Here is a 22500-nt window from a genome sequence, read left to right as displayed (position 1 = left end):
GGGTCCTCATCCATCAGGGCGATTTAACCTTTTATACTGCTAGGATCTTGTTATTTTCTGAAGCACTGAGTTGAACCCTTTTGAACTAGAGATGGCTTGTGTCCCAAATGGCACCCTTTCCCCTATTATAGTGCACTACTTTTTGCTCAGGGCTCCGGTCCAAAGCACTGCACCATATATAGGGAATAGGGTGCGATTTGAGAGGCAGTCGTGGTGTCTGTAGAACACATGGGTGGAAAGATAGACTTGGGCTCCCAACGAGTCAGTAGAGGAATGTACTTCCTGTGAAAACCCCCCTTTTTTCTGCGGTTGGGTTGGAGAGAGACTGTTGTTATGCACTGTCATGTTGGGATGGAAGAGATGCAAAGGGAGCGTTCCAAATAGCGCCATGTGTAGTGCACTACTTTTAAACCGGGGCCCCATATATGGTGGCATTTGGGACTCGGTCACAAAGACAAAAGGGAACCGTTGGGAAAATGCAATGGCAACAAAATCGCGTCTACCAGCTAACGTCTCCAGTCTCTACTAACAGGCTGCAGTCTGTGATTGGATGGAGAGTGAATTATTAGAGAAAAAGAGAGAATATTGCTGTAATCTTTTCCACCATTCCGACTCTCTCAGTAGCACTTGAGTCTGGGAACGAGGTTAATATTGCTGTAATCTTTGATGGTTGTTTTACTGCGTGTCGCTATACTATTGTGTGTTTTAAAAGGTCAAGGGTCACAATATATGGTAATGCATTATTACATGTCTGTGTTAATGATCTGGCTGTGATGTTGACAGTATGTCTGGGTTTGATTGAAAAAGGTGGGCCTGAAATGCCTGCAGAAATTATACGTGTCCGTTTGCTTTATTGTCTACTGTCAATAGTTTCTCTGTTGGCCCTGGTCCAAAGTCGTACACTATAAAGGGAATAGGGCCTATGGAACTCTGACTTGTTTTCATAATCAGTTCATCCACTTTTATCCTCCTGACTGATCTCTCACCAGACCTGGGTTCAAATACGATTCAGAATCATTAAAAATACTTCATCTGAGCTTGATTGAGCATGCCTGATTTGATGGACCAATAGAATAGTCCCAAAATGGGAAACGCCATTTGGCATTCCTGGCAGGCTAGAGCCAAACTCTCCAAATATCTGAAAGATTAAAAGTAGTATTTTGATCCCAGGTCTGTGTCCCACACCACAGTCTAGACACTGATCTAGAATCAGGTCCCTGAGCCCCAGGACACTACTGCTGAATAAAGATCTCCAGGTGGAAGTTGCCTCTAGACACTGATCTAGAATCAGGTCCCTGAGCCCCAGGACACTACTGCTGAATAAAGATCTCCAGGTGGAAGTTGCCTCTAGACACTGATCTAGAATCAGGTCCCTGAGCCCCAGGACACTACTGCTGAATAAAGATCTCCAGGTGGAAGTTGCCTCTAGACACTGATCTAGAATCAGATTCTAACCTTAAGTAATAATGGGGAAAATGAAAAATGTATCTAATGACCGAACGTGTGCTCGCATACACCCCTAAAAGACCTTCGCTTGAAAAAAATATAAATAGTACTGTTTGTCCATTTTGAGACGCCGTAGCCAGTATACACTTCCTCAAAGATAATCAGAATTAGTCTAAGATAATTTAAGAAATCTGTCATTAATTTTTTATGTTTTTGCTGCGCAATTTTACAGTGGTGGGAAAAGTACTCAATTGTCATGACTTAAGTGAAAGTGAAATACTACTTAAATAAAAGGCTAAAAGTATTTGGTTTTAAATGTACTTCAGTATCAAAAGTAAATGTAATTGCTAAAATATACTTAAGTATCAAAAGTAAAAATATTTTTAAATTCCTTATATTAAGCAAACCAGATGGCACAATTTTCTTGTTGTTTTAATTTACCGATAGCCATGGGCACACTCCAACATCATTCACAAACCAAGCATTTGTGTTTAGTGAGTCCGCCAGATCAGAGGCAGTAGGGATGACCAGGGATGTTCTCTTGATCTTGATAAGCACGTGAATTTTACCATTTTCCAAATGGGTGCCATTTGGGATGCATCCCATATAAATACTGTACATATCTGAGAGAGACTAAAAAGTGTGCTCATTTGCACCCAGCACAATCCCAACTGAAACCTGATGTGAGGTGAGGTGAGGTGTGGTGAGGTGAGATGAGGTGAGGGCAGGCCTGTCTTGGTTTGGACCTGTTCTACTGCTTCTGAACAACTGTTTTGGTGTCTCTAATGTTCTTCTAAGCTGTTGAAATAACAAGCTTTTCTAATCAAACTGCTTGTCTGTCATGTGCAACTTTTCCATAAGCACACAGCTCACATCGTCAAGGTAATTCTCTGTGAGGTTGTCATTTTTCTCCAGTGTGAGGATCATCAAAATCAAGACAGTGCCAATCTGATGTTACTGCTTCAACTCAGCTCATTTCTATCTGATGTTACTGCTTCAACTCAGCTCATTTCTATCTGATGTTACTTCTTCAACTCAGCCCATTTCTATCTGATGTTACTTCTTCAACTCAGCCCATTTCTATCTGATGTTACTTCTTCAACTCAGCCCATTTCTATCTGATGTTACTTCTTCAACTCAGCTCATTTCAATCTGATGTTACTTCTTCAACTCAGCCCATTTCTATCTGTTACTTCTTCAACTCAGCTCATTTCTATCTGATGTTACTTCTTCAACTCAGCCCATTTCTATCTGATGTTACTTCTTCAACTCAGCCCATTTCTATCTGATGTTACTTCTTCAACTCAGCCCATTTCTATCTGATGTTACTTCTTCAACTCAGCCCATTTCTATCTGATGTTACTTCTTCAACTCAGCCCATTTCTATCTGATGTTACTTCTTCAACTCAGCCCATTTCTATCTGATGTTACTTCTTCAACTCAGCCCATTTCTATCTGATGTTACTTCTTCAACTCAGCCCATTTCTATCTGATGTTACTTCTTCAACTCAGCCCATTTCTATCTGATGTTACTTCTTCAACTCAGCCCATTTCTATCTGATGTTACTTCTTCAACTCAGCCCATTTCTATCTGATGTTACTTCTTCAACTCAGCCCATTTCTATCTGATGTTACTTCTTCAACTCAGCTCATTTCTATCTGTTACTTCTTCAACTCAGCTCATTTCTATCTGATGTTACTTCTTCAACTCAGCCCATTTCTATCTGATGTTACTTCTTCAACTCAGCCCATTTCTATCTGATGTTACTTCTTCAACTCAGCCCATTTCTATCTGATGTTACTTCTTCAACTCAGCCCATTTCTATCTGATGTTACTTCTTCAACTCAGCCCATTTCTATCTGATGTTACTTCTTCAACTCAGCCCATTTCTATCTGATGTTACTTCTTCAACTCAGCCCATTTCTATCTGATGTTACTTCTTCAACTCAGCCCATTTCTATCTGATGTTACTTCTTCAACTCAGCCCATTTCTATCTGATGTTACTTCTTCAACTCAGCCCATTTCTATCTGATGTTACTTCTTCAACTCAGCCCATTTCTATCTGATGTTACTTCTTCAACTCAGCTCATTTCTATCTGTTACTTCTTCAACTCAGCTCATTTCTATCTGATGTTACTTCTTCAACTCAGCCCATTTCTATCTGATGTTACTTCTTCAACTCAGCCCATTTCTATCTGATGTTACTTCTTCAACTCAGCCCATTTCTATCTGATGTTACTTCTTCAACTCAGCCCATTTCTATCTGATGTTACTTCTTCAACTCAGCTCATTTCTATCTGATGTTACTTCTTCAACTCAGCCCATTTCTATCTGATGTTACTTCTTCAACTCAGCTCATTTCTATCTGATGTTACTTCTTCAACTCAGCCCATTTCTATCTGATGTTACTTCTTCAACTCAGCTCATTTCTATCTGATGTTACTTCTTCAACTCAGCTCATTTCTATCTGATGTTACTTCTTCAACTCAGCTCATTTCTATCTGATGTTACTTCTTCAACTCAGCTCATTTCTATCTGATGTTACTTCTTCAACTCAGCCCATTTCTATCTGATGTTACTTCTTCAACTCAGCTCATTTCTATCTGATGTTACTTCTTCAACTCAGCCCATTTCTATCTGATGTTACTTCTTCAACTCAGCCCATTTCTATCTGATGTTACTTCTTCAACTCAGCTCATTTCTATCTGATGTTACTTCTTCAACTCAGCCCATTTCTATCTGATGTTACTTCTTCAACTCAGCCCATTTCTATCTGATGTTACTTCTTCAACTCAGCCCATTTCTATCTGATGTTACTTCTTCAACTCAGCTCATTTCTATCTGATGTTACTTCTTCAACTCAGCCCATTTCTATCTGATGTTACTTCTTCAACTCAGCTCATTTCTATCTGATGTTACTTCTTCAACTCAGCCCATTTTGTTGTCAATGCAGAAGATCATTTATTCATTCACTCAGGAAGAGAGAACATTTCAACGCTGTTTATTCTGCCGCTCATCTCAACAGTCTTTCTGTTGTAGAGTTGTATGTTTTTGTTGAGAAGTTCACAGCAGCTACACCACATTTACTTAAAGGGGATCCTTTGAGCCAACATCCTGTCAGCCGGCCCATAAACACCTCTAGGGGACAATTCAGCAGGCCGTGGGGATGGGGGTAAAACAGGCCTGTAAGCCCTTCCAGTCAATACAAGCAGAGAAGACGAAGGGGGAAGTCAGGATGGGAGGGAGGGATGGAGGGGAGGAGGGATACAGAGGCTATTCTCCCTCTGATGTGGTCCTGTTGACAATGGGAGGAGGGCTTGACACCTTGCTCTCGGTTCTAGCAGGTAGATTGCTCCTCCTGTCCTATCCTGACCTCTCTAGTCCTGAGTGGAGACTGATGGTGGTGGGAGGCAGAGGTGGAACCAGGGCCCATAGTGTCCTGACCTCTCCTGTCTTGAGGGGAGACCTTCCCTCCGCGTCTCCCTGTCTCGCTCCCTCCCTTCCTGTCTTCTTCTCCCCTTCCCTCCCTCCCTCCTTCTCTCCTGTTTCCTTCCCTGTCTTCTCCCCCTCCCTGTCTTCTCTCGTCCCTCCCTCCCTGTCTTCTCTCCTCCCTCCCTCCCTGTCTTCTCCCCTTCCCTCCCTTCCTGTCTTCTCTCCTCCCTCCCTCCCTGTCTTCTCCTCTTCCCTCCTTCCCTGTCTTCTCTCCTCCCTCCCTCCCTCCCTGTCTTCTCCTCTTCCCTCCTTCCCTGTCTTCTCTCCTCCCTCCCTCCCTGTCTTCTCCCCTTCCATACCTCCTTGTGTATTCTTGGCTGTAGGACAGACAGATCAGGGTTGTATTACTGCCTGACCTCTCGTCCTGAGGGAAGACTGAGGGAAGCAGAGTATGGCGGTCAGGGGGAGGGGAGGAGGAGGGTGGATATCATGAGTTCCCCCTATCTTGGTGGTCTTCCTGACCAGAACCACAACTACCCTCAAACTATCTAACTATCCTCTGCTCTGACCTCTAGCTCCCTCCCTCCCTCTCTGTCTCCCTCCCTCCCTCCCTCCCTGTGTCTTCATCCTCTCCCTCCCTCCCTGTGTCTTCTCCCTCCCTCCCTCCCTGTGTCTTCATCCTCTCCCTCCCTCCCTGTGTCTTCTCCCTCCCTCCCTGTGTCTTCTCCCTCCCTCCCTGTGTCTTCTCCCTCCCTCCCTGTGTCTTCTCCCTCCCTCCGTCTTCTCCCTCCGTCTTCTCCCTCCCTCCCTGTCTTCTCCCTCCCTCCCTCCCTCCTTCCCTCCCTCCCTGTGTCTTCTCCCTCCCTCCCTCCCTCCCTGTGTCTTCTCCCTCCCTCCCTCCCTCCCTGTGTCTTCTCCCTCCCTCCCTCCCTCCCTCCCTGTGTCTTCTCCCTCCCTCCCTCCCTCCCTCCCTGTGTCTTCTCCCTCCCTCCCTCCCTCCCTCCCTGTGTCTTCTCCCTCCCTCCCTCCCTCCCTGTGTCTTCTCCCTCCCTCCCTCCCTGTGTCTTCTCCCTCCCTCCCTCCCTGTGTCTTCATCCTCTCCCTCCCTGTGTCTTCATCCTCTCCCTCCCTCCCTGTGTCTTCATCCCCTCCCTCCCTCCCTGTGTCTTCATCCCCTCCCTCCCTCCCTGTGTCTTCATCCCCTCCCTCCCTCCCTGTGTCTTCATCCCCTCCCTCCCTCCCTGTGTCTTCATCCTCTCCCTCCCTCCATCTTCTCCCTCCCTCCCTCCCTCCCTGTGTCTTCATCCTCTCCCTCCCTGTGTCTTCATCCTCTCCCTCCCTCCCTGTGTCTTCTCCCTCCCTCCCTCCCTGTGTCTTCATCCCCTCCCTCCCTCCCTCCCTGTGTCTTCTCCCTCCCTCCCTGTGTCTTCTCCCTCCCTCCGTCTTCTTGGTTGTAGGACAGACAGACCAGGGTTTTATTATGTCCTTTACACTGAGCTGCTATTTCTCACCCTGGTATGATGACCACGGCCTGACCACTGACCTCCACCCCAGCCACTGGACAATATGAGGATGCTGATGGTCTGGAGAACCTAGTCATCTCTGACAACCGTCTATGTTCAAAAAGACACCCTTTTCCCTACGTAGTGCACTACTTTTGACCAGAGTCCTATGGGCCCATCACCACATTGTGATGGGGTGCCGTTCGGGACTCATTAGTAATCACCGACTGTAGCCTATTGTTGTCGCAAGGATTTAGTCCCGAAAATGTACGATAAACTCACTTTTTGTGAAGTAAACCATTTTGAAAATGTATAAAGTAGTGGTGTATATTTGTTATGTATACTGTAACTGTAGTCTGACTATACCAAACATTAGGAACACCTTTCTAATGTATATTTTTTGTCTTGCCCATTCACCCTCTGAATGGCACACACACAATCCATGTCTCAATTGTCTCAAGGTTTAAAAATCCTTCTTTAACCCGTCTCCTCCCCTTCATCTACACTGATTGAAGTGGATTTAACTTGTAACCTCAATAAGGGATCATATCTTTCACCTGGATTCACCTGGTCAGTCTATGTCATGGAAAGAGCAGGTTTTCTTAATGTTTTGTATACTCAGTAGAATCCATACAGTATTTCACTGCAAAGAGTCATTTTAGAAAAACATTTTTACAAGGCTGGTTGGAAAACAGAGCTGAGCCTGAGAGAACGAACCACCAGAATAAACCAATGGAAATGTGTCAACTCGACCTGTCAGCACAAGCAGCTCACAGATGTTGTACTGGTCTGTGTTGAACTAACACTTGATGTTGTACTGGTCTGTGTTGAACTAACACTTGATGTTGTACTGGCCTTTGTTGAACTAACACTCGATAGCTGCTTTATTGACTGTCGTGTTTTTATCGTACCAAACATTTGTTTGTTTGTTTACATTCCCCTCAGTTGAGTCACACTGTTAATCTTTGTTGGCATGTTCCTCTTGCAGTGAGAGAGTCTGATCCACATGGTCCACATACTTTGTATACATAGTGTAGGTACACACTTATAAAAGTATATGTTGTATACAAATTATATTGGATAATTAGGATGTCAATGTATAATATTGTAACCTAGCAGTTGTAAAACCAGTATGTAGTCTAAGCTCTACTGTCGTAGCACGTTGAAGGACAATCACTGATATTTAGCTTAGGCCTAAATAATGTCTGGGCTATTTAATAGGCCTATTAGTTACCATCAGAGGTCATCCATTTTATGGGTGTGGCCCAGGCATGCAGAAAGTAGCAGCTTTTCAAGTTCATGTTAGATCTTTTAAATGATACAAAAGGATTTCTAAGACAAACATTGGGTGAATGACACACCTTGTAAATAGTTACGAAGGCACCGCATGGGGTCCTGGGACTTCAGAGGGGGACAAATGGAGACGTCTCTCAGACACAATAGCAGTACCACTTCAAAGACTGTCTGGCTGCTGGAGAGAGAGAGAGGCAGAAGAGGAAGAGACAGCCAGAATAGAACAATCAACAGAGGAGGTCACTGATATGTTACAACTCTGGTAGGCTACTGTCGGAATGTCCCAATGGCACCTTATTCCCTATCTAGTGCACTACATTTGAGCAGGGCACCATATAGGGAATAGGGTGCCATTTGGGACGTAACAATAGGCTACTGTGTGAGACTACTTTCTAGGCTACTAAAATTATGAAGTACCTGAAATGAGTTATGTATAGAGGCAGCTGGTCCAAAAACCTAAAATATAGAGGCTATACCATATACCTTCCCTGAATATTTGAAAACTGTTTAAATAATGTCTGGGCTATTACATCTATATTTTAGTCATTAGCAGAAGCTGTTATCCAAAGCGACTTGCAAATAGTACATTAATTAAATAGCCCTGACATTATTTAGGACTAAGCTAAATATCTGTGTTTGTGCTTCAATTGTCTATTACAGTACAGTTTAGCCTACTTACCGGTATTACAACTGCTAGGTTACAATATTCTACATTGATATCTTAATTATCCTATATCATTTATATACAACATATCATTTTATAAGCATGTGCTTATTTACATATATACAAAAAAAATATAGGCTATTATTTGTGTTAATAAAAAAAGAGTGTGACGGAGAATATTAGCCACAAAATAGTCATTTCTGTAACCCCCTGGAGAAATAACCGGGGGTTTAAAAATGAAGACCGCAAAATACAGCCCGGGCTACATCAAAGTCCCAACGTCCATTCTTTAAACAGATCCCTAAAGGCATCTTCCGGAATGTATCCCCTTTATTTATTACAGTGTATCAGGTTTCATCTCCATTTGAATATCACTTCAATGTGTTTATTGCCGTCGCGTATCAGCCAATCACAAAGCGAGGACCCGGGCTCCAGCCGTAGAGAGCTGAAGGCGTCGAAAGTGAACCAAGCGCTTGAAGATCGAGGGGCCAAAACGCTGCGCTTCAAACTCACACTCTGCAAGAGGAACATGCCAACAAAGATTGAAGTGTGACTCAACTGTAGGGAATGTAACAAAGAAACGGTCTACAGTAAAAGTAGATGGTGTGTAGCCTAAAGAAGAGGATTTTTTTTACTGTTTTCCTGACGTTTTCTTTCATGGCAGTTGATTTCACTGAAGAGAAGCGGCACTCGGACTTGCTGTTGAGTTCTGGGGCAATTTTTCTTCCGCGGTATGTGTAAGGATACTTTGATGCAGTTGAAAAACATGCTCTCGTTTGGTCGTGTTCTTGTTACTCTCAAAGTGATTTCTTGACAGCTGTGAATAGTTTTTAGGAACCTAGGTGCGCTTTTTTGGCATTTACCTGGGTTACGTCTCACGGAGTAGGCTATTGAAGCCTTCTTTGGTCCCAAAGACTTTTGAAGGGGTATAGCCAACTCATTGTACGGGATTTTCCATCGGCGAAGAACTGTGACATGGATGCGCTTTGGGTCTGCACACTTTTTCTGTTCGTAAATGTAAGTGTCATGTCTCTCCTATTCCTGATATACATAGGCTGTAACTCACTAATATATCTCATAGGCTACTGTACAGTAATACACGAACGGATCAATTAACTCCCTGTTATTTTCTGCTGAGAGTGCAATGTATAGTAACGCACATTACTGTCCAACATGAGGCGAATTCATTATTTAGCCAATCTGCATAAAGTTAATGATTTTGGCTACATTGTAAACTATGTTGGCATTACGCACGCGCTACATTGTAATTACATGAATTTATTTTATTTAACCCTTATTTTACCAGATCATTTGACTGAGAACACATTCTCATGTACTGCAACGACCTGGGGAATAGTTACAGGGGGGAGGAGGGTGGTGGTGAATGAGCCAATTGTAAACTGGCAATGATTAGATGCCTTGCATCTTGGTTGTGTTACATTGCAATCTAGCAAACTTCTCACTCTACATTGACAATGTTCTGTATAGCTACAGAATGTGACATATTGTCATTATCTACAGCTCTCCTGCTTTTACTCAGAGATAAACTCTGTTTTTCTTTTCTGATCTGAGTTTATCTTCCTTACCAATTGATAAGGCTTAGGCTGTATTATAAGTGTGTGTCATTTAAACGTTAATGCAGGTAGTTAAAGTGAGAGATTTGATTTGTACAGATCAAAGTGTCAAAATAATCCTTTCCACAGCTGGAGAAGATGACAATTTGACACTCCATCTCCTTTCAAGTCCAACAGACCCGAGGGCCTGTAGAGGAGAGGAGAGGCGGCATGTCTTGTCATGTTCCCAGGGCCTAACCCTTTCTTCAAGATCAAAGCACTGGAGATAAAACTCCATCAGATCTTAATTCACTCTGCATTCATGTGACCCCGGAAAGATATGTATCTGTTTAATGAGGGGATAAAAACAACAAACGTTCATTTTAAATGGAAAACAACGTTTTGTTTCCCCAAAACACACTTTTGTTTCTATCACAGAGGTTTGTTTGAAAATTTAAAAAAACAACTTTTTTTTGGTGAACTTCAGCAATTAGTTTTCTCTGCTTAATATGAATGTTGTTTCAAACCTCAATGTATTAAAGATCATTATACTTGTCGTTGATTCACACTACCACTAATGTGAGTGGTTTGATTGTCCACGGTTCTCTGTTACATTACCAAACGGTATTACAATTCATAGATAGTGCCGTAGTCCTTCCTTGCGGCAATTCCTGGTAGAAATGCGTCATGAGTAAAACTATCGCTGCGGGTCTGGATATCCGGAGCAAAGAAATTATCATTTCTCTCAGTCTGTGGCGAGAGAAGGGCGACCCCGTTTGTAACAGAACGGTAAATGTAATTTCCATGTTGACGTGAAGCAGTTTTCTGGTTGGTTTTCACTTGAACTCACGACCGCCACTTTGCTTTCCCACAGCGACATCTTTGAGAGAGTAACTCAGCATGTTGAGAACTTGAATAATACGTTGCAGACAGACAAGCAGGCTTACAGTGGCATGGCTATTGGTATCCAGTAGTTTGTCATGCTGTTAGGAGGAGATGGAAAGCTCAGCATATTCCCTGACTGGAACAAAACATGGTTAACAAAATAAAAAGTTCCAGATTCCAAACGTTGACTTCTTAAAGATGACCTGCTACTGCTGATGACAGTAATCAGTGTGCAGATTAAAATCATGGACCAATCAGACAGGCAAGCAGCGCTAGCTCCACCCTCCCTACACTTCCCTCTGCCTTAGTGTGTCTGTCCCAAAATGGCACCCTATTGCGTATATAGTGCACTGCCTCCCAAATGGCAACCTATTCCCTATATTGTGCACTACTTTTGACCAGGGCCGATAGGTCCACATTTTGACCAGACTTGCCCAGATAATGAGTCATGGAGGCAATTATGTGCATCCCAAATAGCACCCTATTCCCTATATAGTGCACTACAGGACCTCTATCTACATCTCCTGTTCTTCTGTCTGCTGGACGTCTCAGGGTGGAGGTGGTGACACCACGCTGCTGTCCTCAGGGTGGAGGTGGTGACACCACGCTGCTGTCCTCAGGGTGGAGGTGGTGACACCACGCTGCTGTCCTCAGGGTGGAGGTGGTGACACCACGCTGCTGTCCTCAGGGTGGAGGTGGTGACACCACGCTGCTGTCCTCAGGGTGGAGGTGGTGATACCACGCTGCTGTCCTCCGGGTGGAGGTGGTGACACCATGCTGCTGTCCCCAGGGTGTCAGGGTCAGGGTGGAGGTGGTGACACCATGCTGCTGTCCCCAGGGTGTGAGGGTCAGGGTGGAGGTGGTGACACCATGCTGCTGTCCCCAGGGTGTGAGGGTCAGGGTGGAGGTGGTGATACCACGCTGCTGTCCTCAGGGAGGAGGTGGTGACACCACGCTGCTGTCCTCAGGGTGGAGGTGGTGACACCATGCTGCTGTCCCCAGGGTGTCAGGGTCAGGGTGGAGGTGGTGACACCATGCTGCTGTCCCCAGGGTGGGAGAGTCAGGGTGGAGATGGTGACACCATGCTGCTGTCCCCAGGGTGTCAGGGTGGAGGTGGTGACACCATGCTGCTGTCCCCAGGGTGGGAGGGTCAGGGTGGAGGTGGTGACACCATGCTGCTGTCCCCAGGGTGTGAGGGTCAGGGTGGAGGTGGTGACACCATGCTGCTGACCCCAGGGTGTGAGGGTCAGGGTGGAGGTGGTGACACCACACTGCTGTCCTCAGGATGTGAGGGTCAGGGTGGAGGTGGTGACACCATGCTGCTGTCCCCAGGGTGTGAGGGTCAGGGTGGAGGGAGAGCCCTGCCTCCTGGGGCTCCCCACCCTTTCATGTGCTCATCACTCTCACGTGGAAACTCCATGCTGCTGTCCCCAGGGTGGGAGGGTCAGGGTGGAGGGAGAGCCCTGCCTCCTGGGGCTCCCCACCCTTTCATGTGCTCATCACTCTCACGTGGAAACTCCATGCTGCTGTCCCCAGGGTGGGAGGGTCAGGGTGGAGGTGGTGACACCATGCTGCTGTCCCCAGGGTATGAGGGTCAGGGTGGAGGTGGTGACACCATGCTGCTGTCCCCAGGGTGGGAGGGTCAGGGTGGAGGTGGTGACACCATGCTGCTGTCCCCAGGGTATGAGGGTCAGGGTGGAGGTGGTGACACCATGCTGCTGTCCCCAGGGTGGGAGGGTCAGGGTGGAGGGAGAGCCCTGCCTCCTGGGGCTCCCCACCCTTTCATGTGCTCATCACTCTCACGTGGAAACTCCATGCTGCTGTCCCCAGGGTGTGAGGGTCAGGGTGGAGGTGGTGACACCATGCTGCTGTCCCCAGGGTGTGAGGGTCAGGGTGGAGGTGGTGACACCATGCTGCTGTCCCCAGGGTGGAGGTGGTGACACCACGCTGCTGTCCTCAGGGTGGAGGTGGTGACACCATGCTGCTGTCCCCAGGGTGGGAGGGTCAGGGTGGAGGTGGTGACACCATGCTGCTGTCCCCAGGGTGGGAGGGTCAGGGTGGAGGTGGTGACACCATGCTGCTGTCCCCAGGGTGTGAGGGTCAGGGTGGAGGTGGTGACACCATGCTGCTGACCCCAGGGTGTGAGGGTCAGGGTGGAGGTGGTGACACCACACTGCTGTCCTCAGGATGTGAGGGTCAGGGTGGAGGTGGTGACACCATGCTGCTGTCCCCAGGGTGTGAGGGTCAGGGTGGAGGTGGTGACACCATGCTGCTGTCCCCAGGGTGTGAGGGTCAGGGTGGAGGGAGAGCCCTGCCTCCTGGGGCTCCCCACCCTTTCATGTTCTCATCACTCTCACGTGGAAACTCCATGCTGCTGTCCCCAGGGTGGGAGGGTCAGGGTGGAGGGAGAGCCCTACCTCCTGGGGCTCCCCACCCTTTCATGTGCTCATCACTCTCACGTGGAAACTCCATGCTGCTGTCCCCAGGGTGTGAGGGTCAGGGTGGAGGTGGTGACACCATGCTGCTGTCCCCAGGGTATGAGGGTCAGGGTGGAGGTGGTGACACCATGCTGCTGTCCCCAGGGTGGGAGGGTCAGGGTGGAGGGAGAGCCCTGCCTCCTGGGGCTCCCCACCCTTTCATGTGCTCATCACTCTCACGTGGAAACTCCATGCTGCTGTCCCCAGGGTGGGAGGGTCAGGGTGGAGGTGGTGACACCATGCTGCTGTCCCCAGGGTGTGAGGGTCAGGGTGGAGGTGGTGACACCATGCTGCTGTCCCCAGGGTGTGAGGGTCAGGGTGGAGGTGGTGACACCATGCTGCTGTCCCCAGGGTGGGAGGGTCAGGGTGGAGGGAGAGCCCTGCCTCCTGGGGCTCCCCACCCTTTCATGTGCTCATCACTCTCACGTGGAAACTCCGTGCTGCTGTCCCCAGGGTGTGAGGGTCAGGGTGGAGGTGGTGACACCATGCTGCTGTCCCCAGGGTGTGAGGGTCAGGGTGGAGGTGGTGACACCATGCTGCTGTCCCCAGGGTGGGAGGGTCAGGGTGGAGGTGGTGACACCATGCTGCTGTCCCCAGGGTGTGAGGGTCAGGGTGGAGGTGGTGACACCATGCTGCTGTCCCCAGGGTGGGAGGGTCAGGGTGGAGGGAGAGCCCTGCCTCCTGGGGCTCCCCACCCTTTCATGTGCTCATCACTCTCACGTGGAAACTCCATGCTGCTGTCCCCAGGGTGTGAGGGTCAGGGTGGAGGTGGTGACACCATGCTGCTGTCCCCAGGGTGGGAGGGTCAGGGTGGAGGGAGAGCCCTGCCTCCTGGGGCTCCCCACCCTTTCATGTGCTCATCACTCTCACGTGGAAACTCCATGCTGCTGTCCCCAGGGTGGGAGGGTCAGGGTGGAGGGAGAGCCCTGCCTCCTGGGGCTCCCCACCCTTTCATGTGCTCATCACTCTCACGTGGAAACTCCATGCTGCTGTCCCCAGGGTGGGAGGGTCAGGGTGGAGGGAGAGCCCTGCCTCCTGGGGCTCCCCACCCTTTCATGTGCTCATCACTCTCACGTGGAAACTCCATGCTGCTGTCCCCAGGGTGGGAGGGTCAGGGTGGAGGGAGAGCCCTGCCTCCTGGGGCTCCCCACCCTTTCATGTGCTCATCACTCTCACGTGGAAACTCCATGCTGCTGCAGCCAAGGAGTCAAATATCATGTCAAATGGGATCGCATTGCAAAAAGGCCAAAGGGCGGCTTTAGGGAGTGTGTGTGCATGCACGCTCACGACTGGGTGACTGCACGCTCACGACTGGGTGACTGCACGCTCACGACTGGGTGACTGCACGCTCACGACTGGGTGACTGCATGCTTCTGTGTGTACGTGCGCTTCTGTGTGTACATGTGCTTCTGTGTGTATTCACCCTTTTGTGTGTGTGTGTGTGTGTTGCTTATGTGTGTGTTGACGGAGTGACCGTGACAGCCGTGGAGTTCATAGCCCCTTTTGAAAGCAGATAGGGCTCCATGGAGGTCTCCTCTCACCAGGGAATCAAGTCCTCTAGTACTGAAGTGGAGAGAGCAACTGCGGCCCCTCAACTCTCGCCAGTGGCCCTGGAGCAGACAGATCAGGTCTATGTGTTCTCTTTTCTCATGGTCCTTGAGCCAAGGAGGTGTCGACTGTGTAGGCTGCTTGGCTCTGTATGTAAGCAAGTCCTGAGCTACCACATAACAGTCTGAAAATGGTTTATATAAGCTAGCATATAACAGCACAGTACACAATGATTCTAATATAGTCCATCAAAATTCTAACAAGTCAGCACTTTTTTTGGAACAAGATTCCACTCTGATGTCATATGCAAATCGGGTCACTTTTCATGTTGACTTTCTCAACTGCCTTTTCCTGTTCAGTAGGCGAGTACGGAGACCTTTTACACAAGTCACACATTCCCTCTGAGGTCCATAAATCAGAGCTCTGTTAGTCCCAGTCCTGATTACTGTGGTCATTAAGCCCTGGGCAGGGTGGATGTTTATACACACACACACACACACACTACACACGCGCACACACACGCGCACACACACACACTCCACCCCATGAACTGGTGCACGGAGGGGAATATTTAACTCTATATTTGGTCAGCACAAGAGGAAATGCCAATGGATCTGGCTCTGCAGAGCAAAGTAGAGCTGGAGTGGACCCTGTCTGGACTTTCTCGTGTGTGTGTGTGTGTGTGTGTGTGTGTGTGTGTGTGTGTGTAGTGTGTGTGTGTGTGTGTGTAGTGTGTGTGTGTGTGTGTGTGTAGTGTGTGTGTAGTGTGTTGTGCGCGTGTGTAGTGTGTGTGTGTGCGGTTGCCAGTTTCTGGTCTACAGCACGATGAAGCAGCAGTTGGAGACACTACCAGACAGCATCGCTGCCACAAAATATTTATAATTCAGTGGATGGGTAATTGTATGTGTGGGGTACAGAGATGAGGTAGTCAATCAAAAATCATGTTAAACACTATTATTGCACACAGAGTGAGTCCATTCTACTTATTATGTGACTTGTTAAGCAAATGTTTACTTCTGAACTTATTTAGGCTTGCCATAACAAAGGGGTTGAATACTTAATGACTCAAGACATTATGGGGTCTTTTGTTTAGGCGACTTACACAAAATCTGAATCCAATCCATTTTAAATTCAGGCTGTAAAACAACAAAATGTGGAAAAAGTAATGGGGTGTGAATCCTTTGTGAAGGTGCTGTACGTTCCCAGTTTAAAATTATACCAGTAGACAATGTACACCAGATTTTGTACATGCCTTTTAAGTGCTGAAATATAAAATAGTTTAGTGCAAATCCAAGCCTTGTAATTTAGGTGCAAATCCAAGCCTTGTAATTTAGGTGCAAATCCAAGCCTTGTAATTTAGGTGCAAATCCAAGCCTTGTAATTTAGGTGCAAATCCAAGCCTTGTAATTTAGGTGCAAATCCAAGCCTTGTAATTTAGGTGCAAATCCAAGCCTTGTAATTTAGGTGCAAATCCAATCCTTGTAATTTAGGTGCAAATCCAAGCCTTGTAATTTAGGTGCAAATCCAAGCCTTGTAATTTAGGTGCAGGATGACATTTGTTTTAGATGACAGTTAGGCTACAGGAGGTGAACATTACAGGTAATATTCAAGATGTTGTGAAGACCAGCGTGCTGTAAACATTCTAAAATGCTGTGAAAACCAGCGTGCTGTAAACATTCTAAAATGCTGTGAAAACCAGCGTGCTGTAAACATTCTAAAATGTTGTGGAAACCAGCGTGCTGTAAACATTCTAAAATGCTGTGAAAACCAGCGTGCTGTAAACATTCTAAAATGCTGTGAAAACCAGAGTGCTGTAAACATTCTAAAATGTTGTGAAAACCAGCGTGCTGTAAACATTCTAAAATGTTGTGAAAACCAGCGTGCTGTAAACATTCTAAAATGTTGTGAAAACCAGTGTGCTGTAAACATTCTAAAATGTTGTGAAAACCAGCGTGCTGTAAACATTCTAAAATGTTGTGAAATCCAGCGTGCTGTAAACATTCTAAAATGTTGTGAAAACCAGCGTGCTGTAAACATTCTAAAATGTTGTGAAAACCAGTGTGCTGTAAACATTCTAAAATGCTGTGAAAACCAGTGTGCTGTAAACATTCTAAAATGCTGTGAAAACCAGTGTGCTGTAAACATTCTAAAATGTTGTGAAAACCAGCGTGCTGTAAACATTTCTAAAATGCTGTGAAAACCAGCGTGCTGTAAACATTCTAAAATGTTGTGAAAACCAGCGTGCTGTAAACATTCTAAAATGTTGTGAAAACCAGCGTGCTGTAAACATTCTAAAATGCTGTGAAAACCAGCGTGCTGTAAACATTCTAAAATGTTGTGAAAACCAGCGTGCTGTAAACATTTCTAAAATGCTGTGAAAACCAGCGTGCTGTAAACATTCTAAAATGTTGTGAAAACCAGCGTGCTGTAAACATTCTAAAATGTTGTGAAAACCAGCGTGCTGTAAACATTCTAAAATGCTGTGAAAACCAGCGTGCTGTAAACATTCTAAAATGTTGTGAAAACCAGCGTTCTGTAAACATTCTAAAATGTTGTGAAAACCAGCGTGCTGTAAACATTCTAAAATGTTGTGAAAACCAGCGTGCTGTAAATATTCTAAAATGTTTTGAAAACCAGCGTGCTGTAAACATTCTAAAATGCTGTGAAAACCAGCGTGCTGTAAACATTCTAAAATGTTGTGAAAACCAGCGTGCTGTAAACATTCTAAAATGTTGTGAAAACCAGCGTGCTGTAAACATTCTAAAATGTTTTGAAAACCAGCGTGCTGTAAACATTCTAAAATGTTGTGAAATCCAGCGTGCTGTAAACATTCTAAAATGTTGTGAAAACCAGCGTGCTGTAAACATTCTAAAATGTTGTGAAAACCAGCGTGCTGTAAACATTCTAAAATGTTGTGAAAACCAGCGTGCTGTAAACATTCTAAAATGTTGTGAAAACCAGCGTGCTGTAAACATTCTAAAATGTTGTGAAAACCAGCGTGCTGTAAACATTCTAAAATGTTGTGAAAACCAGCGTGCTGTAAACATTCTAAAATGTTGTGAAAACCAGCGTGCTGTAAACATTCTAAAATGTTTTGAAAACCAGCGTGCTGTAAACATTCTAAAATGCTGTGAAAACCAGCGTGCTGTAAACATTCTAAAATGTTGTGAAAACCAGCGTGCTGTAAACATTCTAAAATGTTGTGAAATCCAGCGTGCTGTAAACATTCTAAAATGCTGTGAAAACCAGCGTGCTGTAAACATTCTAAAATGTTGTGAAATCCAGCGTGCTGTAAACATTCTAAAATGTTGTGAAAACCAGCGTGCTGTAAACATTCTAAAATGTTTTGTCACCAGTGCTTGTTTTGTTGAACTGTTGTCGTCCTCACTGTTGCTCCTACGGCACTAATCTGGTGAGCACCTTTTGGAGCTCCGCCCAAGCAGGTCATTGGATTGGTTTGACATGTTGTGAGGTGTCACTGATTCCGGGTTCTGACCCCTCTTTAGCTGATTTCTGCCATGGAACTTCCCCGGGAAGCCTGGTTCGCAACAAGGCGTGTGCATTCCAATTGGAACCCTATAGGACTCTGATCTAAACAAGTGCAGACACTCTAATCCAGAGTGATTTACAGTCAGTAGTTATTTAGCAGACACTCTAATCCAGAGTGATTTACAGTCAGTAGTTAATTAGCAGACACTCTAATCAAGAGGGATTTACAGTCAGTAGTTATTTAGCAGAGACTCTAATCCAGAGGGATTTACAGTCAGTAGTTAATTAGCAGACACTCTAATCCAGAGTGATTTACAGTCAGTAGTTATTTAGCAGAGACTCTAATCCAGAGGGATTTACAGTCAGTAGTTATTTAGCAGAGACTCTAATCCAGAGTGATTTACAGTCAGTAGTTATTTAGCAGAGACTCTAATCCAGAGGGATTTACAGTCAGTGGTTATTTAGCAGAGACTCTAATGCAGAGTGATTAACCGACAATGCGTTCAACTAAGGTAGGTAGAACAACCACATATCACAGTGATGAGACAACCACAGCTCACTGTAGAAGCGCATGTGATCACTGAGATGAATACCTGTTGAAACTGAGCTCCCATCACCCTGATACTGCAGATCTGTGCTAGCTGAGGTTCACATGTTGTCTGGCTCCTCAAATAATGGTGCAATAAAACCTCTGTGCTGTTTTTCTTGGCATGAAATGTGCCCTCCTTCCCTTCAAAGCTGTGATGTTGTTCTTGGAATGAAACGTACCCTCCTTTCCTTCAAAGTTGTGCTATTGTTCTTGGAATGAAACATACCCTCCTTTCCCTTCAAAGTTGTTCTCTTTCTATTGTTTCAGTGCAGTTTTGTGACAATATGTTATTTGTCATATTGGCCGAATACAACAGTGAATTCTTACTTACAAGCCCTTAAAAATAGTGTTATATTTACTAAATAAACTAAAGTAAAAATGTTTTATTAAATTAAAAGTAGCACAATAAAATAACAATAATGAGGCTATATACAGGGAGTCAATGTGCAGGGGTACAAGTTAGTTGAGGTAATTTGCACATTTGGTCCGCACATGCTCTGAGTACACATCCTGGTAATCTTTCTGGTCCCGCGGCCTTGTGAATGTTGATCTGTTTAAAGTTCTTGCTCACATCGACTACGGAGAACGTGATCAAACAGTCGTCTGGAACAGCTGGTGCTCTCATGCATGCTTAAGTGTTGCTTGCCTCGAAGCGAGCATAAAAGGCATTTAGCTCATCTGGTAGGCTCGCGTCACTGGGCAGCTCATGACTGGGTTTCCCTTTGTAGTCCATAATAGTTTGTATATGCCCTGCCACATCCGACGAGCACCAGAGCCAGTGTAGTATTCAATCTTTGTCTTGTATTGACACTTTGCCTGTTTGATGGTTCGTCTGAGGGAATAGCGGGATTTTTTATAAGCGTCCGGATTAGTGTCCTTCTTATTGAAAGTGGCAGCTTTAGCCTTTAGCTAGGTGCAGATGTTGCCTGTAATCCATGGCTTCTGGTTGGGGTATGTACGTACGGTCACTGTGGGGACGACGTCGCAGATGCACTTATTAATGAAGCCGGTAACTGAGGTGGTGTACTCCTCAATGCCATTGGATGAATCGCGGAACATATTCCAGTCTGTGCTAGCAAAACAGTCCTGTAGCGCAGCATCCACATCATCTGACCACTGGCATGGTGTGTGTGTGCGTTGGTTCCTGTGTGTGTTGGGCTCGTTGGAGGCTCCACATGTTGACACAAGCTGCTTCTTGGAGCAGACATCGGAGACAGCGGTTTCTCCCAAATGGCACCCTATTCCCTACGTAGTGCACTACTTTTGACCAGAACCCTATTGGCCCTGGTTAAAAGTGTGTACTATAAAGGGAATAGGGTGCCATTTGGGAGTGAGTCGGGGAGAAATCAGAGGGTTGTTTAGCTGTTAGCAGGAGGTTAGTTGTTAGACATCTGTTAGTTCCTGTCTACCCTCAGGCTCCAGGGATAATGGCTAGTGGGTCAATCAGCCCTCAACATGGGCATGTTTCAGATGCCTGACTGCCTTAGAGGAGGGCCTTGATGGGGGGGGGGGGAGTGTGTGCGCGTGCGTGTGTGTGTGTGTGTGTGTGTGTGTGTGTGTGTGTGTGTGTGTGTGTAAATCTCGTTCTTAGACATAGTGAGGGGCAGTCGGGAGGGAGCGACACACACACACACACACCTGCAGGGCTGGGGGGGGACATCAAAGGCCCCCTCAAAATAGACACACATGCTGGGCTGCGGGGGCTAACTGACACACCCGCCTGGGGCTACAACGGTCTCCCCTCACCCTCCCTCCCTTCCTCCCACCCCTCACTGTGTCTGAGGACAAGAGACACACACACACACACATTGTGACTATAATGTCATTCACACCCATGTGGAATGTGTCAATGTGGGAGGGAGGAAGCCCTTTCTACTCCTTCCTTCTTCCTCATGTCTCAGTGTTTTCCTTCTCCTTTGTTTTATTCTTTCCATGGGATTAAAGCCAGTCTAATTGAAAGCCAGTCTGATTTAAAGCCAGTCTAATTTAAAGCCAGTCTGATTATAGCCAGTCTGATTATATATAGCCAGTCTGATTAAAGCCAGTCTGATTATAGCCAGTCTGATTAAAGCCAGTCTGATTAAAGCCAGTCTGATTAAAGCCAGTCTGATTATAGCCAGTCTGATTTAAAGCCAGTCTAATTGAAAGCCAGTCTGATTTAAAGCCAGTCTAATTTAAAGCCAGTCTGATTATAGCCAGTCTGATTATATATAGCCAGTCTGATTTAAAGCCAGTCTGATTATAGCCAGTCTGATTATAGCCAGTCTAATTAAAAGCCAGTCTGATTATAGCCAGTCTGATTAAAGCCAGTCTGATTAAAGACAGTCCCTCCTGCTAGGCTGCACTGGGCTCTATAAGCCCTTAGGAATGTCTGATGTATCCCTCATGTTTAACACACACTGGGGCTGCCTCCCAAAAGGCACCCTATTCCCTATAGAGTGCACTACTTTTGAGCAGAGCCCGGCGAGCCCTATAGACCCTGGTCCAATGTAGAGCCCCATATAGGGAATAGGGTGCCATCTGGGCCTCAGTCTGGCCCCTCCATTACCCGGCCGGGGCAGATAAGCGCTCAGCACTCTGAAAACAGAGCCAGATCAAAATATAAAAAAAGACTCTTTTCAATACGCCCACCTTCTCCCCATTCTTTCCATCCGATGTCGAGGCAGGAAAAGGGGTGTGTGTAATTGATTTCCTGATTTCTACACAAACATTGAGGTCTTATTTTTGAGTCTTTGGTTGGTGGAACTGGACTGGCCTTGACTGAGACCAGCCGAGAGAGACGCTTGTGCTCTTACTCCTCCAAACATAGCTTGTCACCATAATTTCCATCATAGTCTTGAACATGTCTATGTGTTGGCTTGTCACCATAGTTTCCATCATAGTCTTGAACATGTCTATGTGTTGTCACCATAGGTTCCATCCTAGTCTTGAACAAATCTATGTGTTGGCTTGTCACCATAGTTTCCATCATAGTCTTGAACATGCCTATGTGTTGGCTTGTCACCATAGTTTCCATCCTAGTCTTTAGCAATCTATGTGTTGGCTTGTCACCATAGTTTCCATCATAGTCTTGAACATATCTATGTGTTGGCTTGTCACCATAGGTTCCATCATAGTCTTGAACATGTCTATGTGTTGGCTTGTCACCATAGTTTCCATCCTAGTCTTGAGCAATCTATGTGTTGGCTTGTCACCATAGTTTCCATCATAGTCTTGAACATATCTATGTGTTGGCTTGTCACCATAGGTTCCATCATAGTCTTGAACATGTCTATGTGTTGGCTTGTCACCATAGTTTCCATCCTAGTCTTGAGCAATCTATGTGTTGGCTTGTCACCATAGTTTCCATCATAGTCTTGAACATGTCTATGTGTTGGCTTGTCACCATAGTTTCCATCCTAGTCTTGAGCAATCTATGTGTTGGCTTGTCACCATAGTTTCCATCATAGTCTTGAACATGTCTATGTGTTGTCACCATAGTTTCCATCCTAGTCTTGAACAAATCTATGTGTTGGCTTGTCACCATAGTTTCCATCATAGTCTTGAACATGCCTATGTGTTGGCTTGTCACCATAGTTTCCATCCTAGTCTTTAGCAATCTATGTGTTGGCTTGTCACCA

General features: G+C 46.0%; 2 protein-coding genes across 9 annotated transcripts in view; both read left to right on the top strand.

Moving 5' to 3' along the window:
• LOC149984794 (neurobeachin-like protein 2) overlaps positions 1 to 834 on the top strand; it is a 131875-nt gene extending 131041 nt beyond the window's left edge. For all 7 annotated transcript variants that reach the window (XM_090186837.1, XM_090186832.1, XM_090186824.1 and 4 more), the window contains one exon: positions 1 to 834. This exon is cut by the window's left edge and continues 1780 nt beyond it. The gene's annotated coding sequence lies outside the window, so the exon portion shown is untranslated.
• Positions 835 to 8712: 7878 nt separating this feature from the next.
• The window catches only part of nradd (neurotrophin receptor associated death domain), a 20838-nt gene continuing 7050 nt past the window's right edge, over positions 8713 to 22500 (top strand). The window contains exon 1 of one of the 2 annotated variants that reach the window (XM_036936139.2): positions 8713 to 9356. In XM_036936139.2, the coding sequence (XP_036792034.2) occupies positions 9315 to 9356 (42 nt within the window). In that variant the 5' untranslated portion in view covers positions 8713 to 9314. Of the gene's footprint in view, positions 9357 to 14697; positions 14883 to 22500 lie in introns of those variants that run through there. The other variant, XM_036936137.2, reaches the window with a different exon arrangement.

Source organism: Oncorhynchus mykiss, chromosome 2 (assembly GCF_057628025.1).
Source record: "Oncorhynchus mykiss isolate SJ-2025 chromosome 2, ASM5762802v1, whole genome shotgun sequence".
Classification (NCBI taxonomy): Eukaryota; Metazoa; Chordata; class Actinopteri; order Salmoniformes; family Salmonidae; genus Oncorhynchus; species Oncorhynchus mykiss.
The sequence above is the reverse complement of the archived record's forward strand: the minus strand, read 5'-3'. Positions and strand labels throughout refer to the sequence as shown.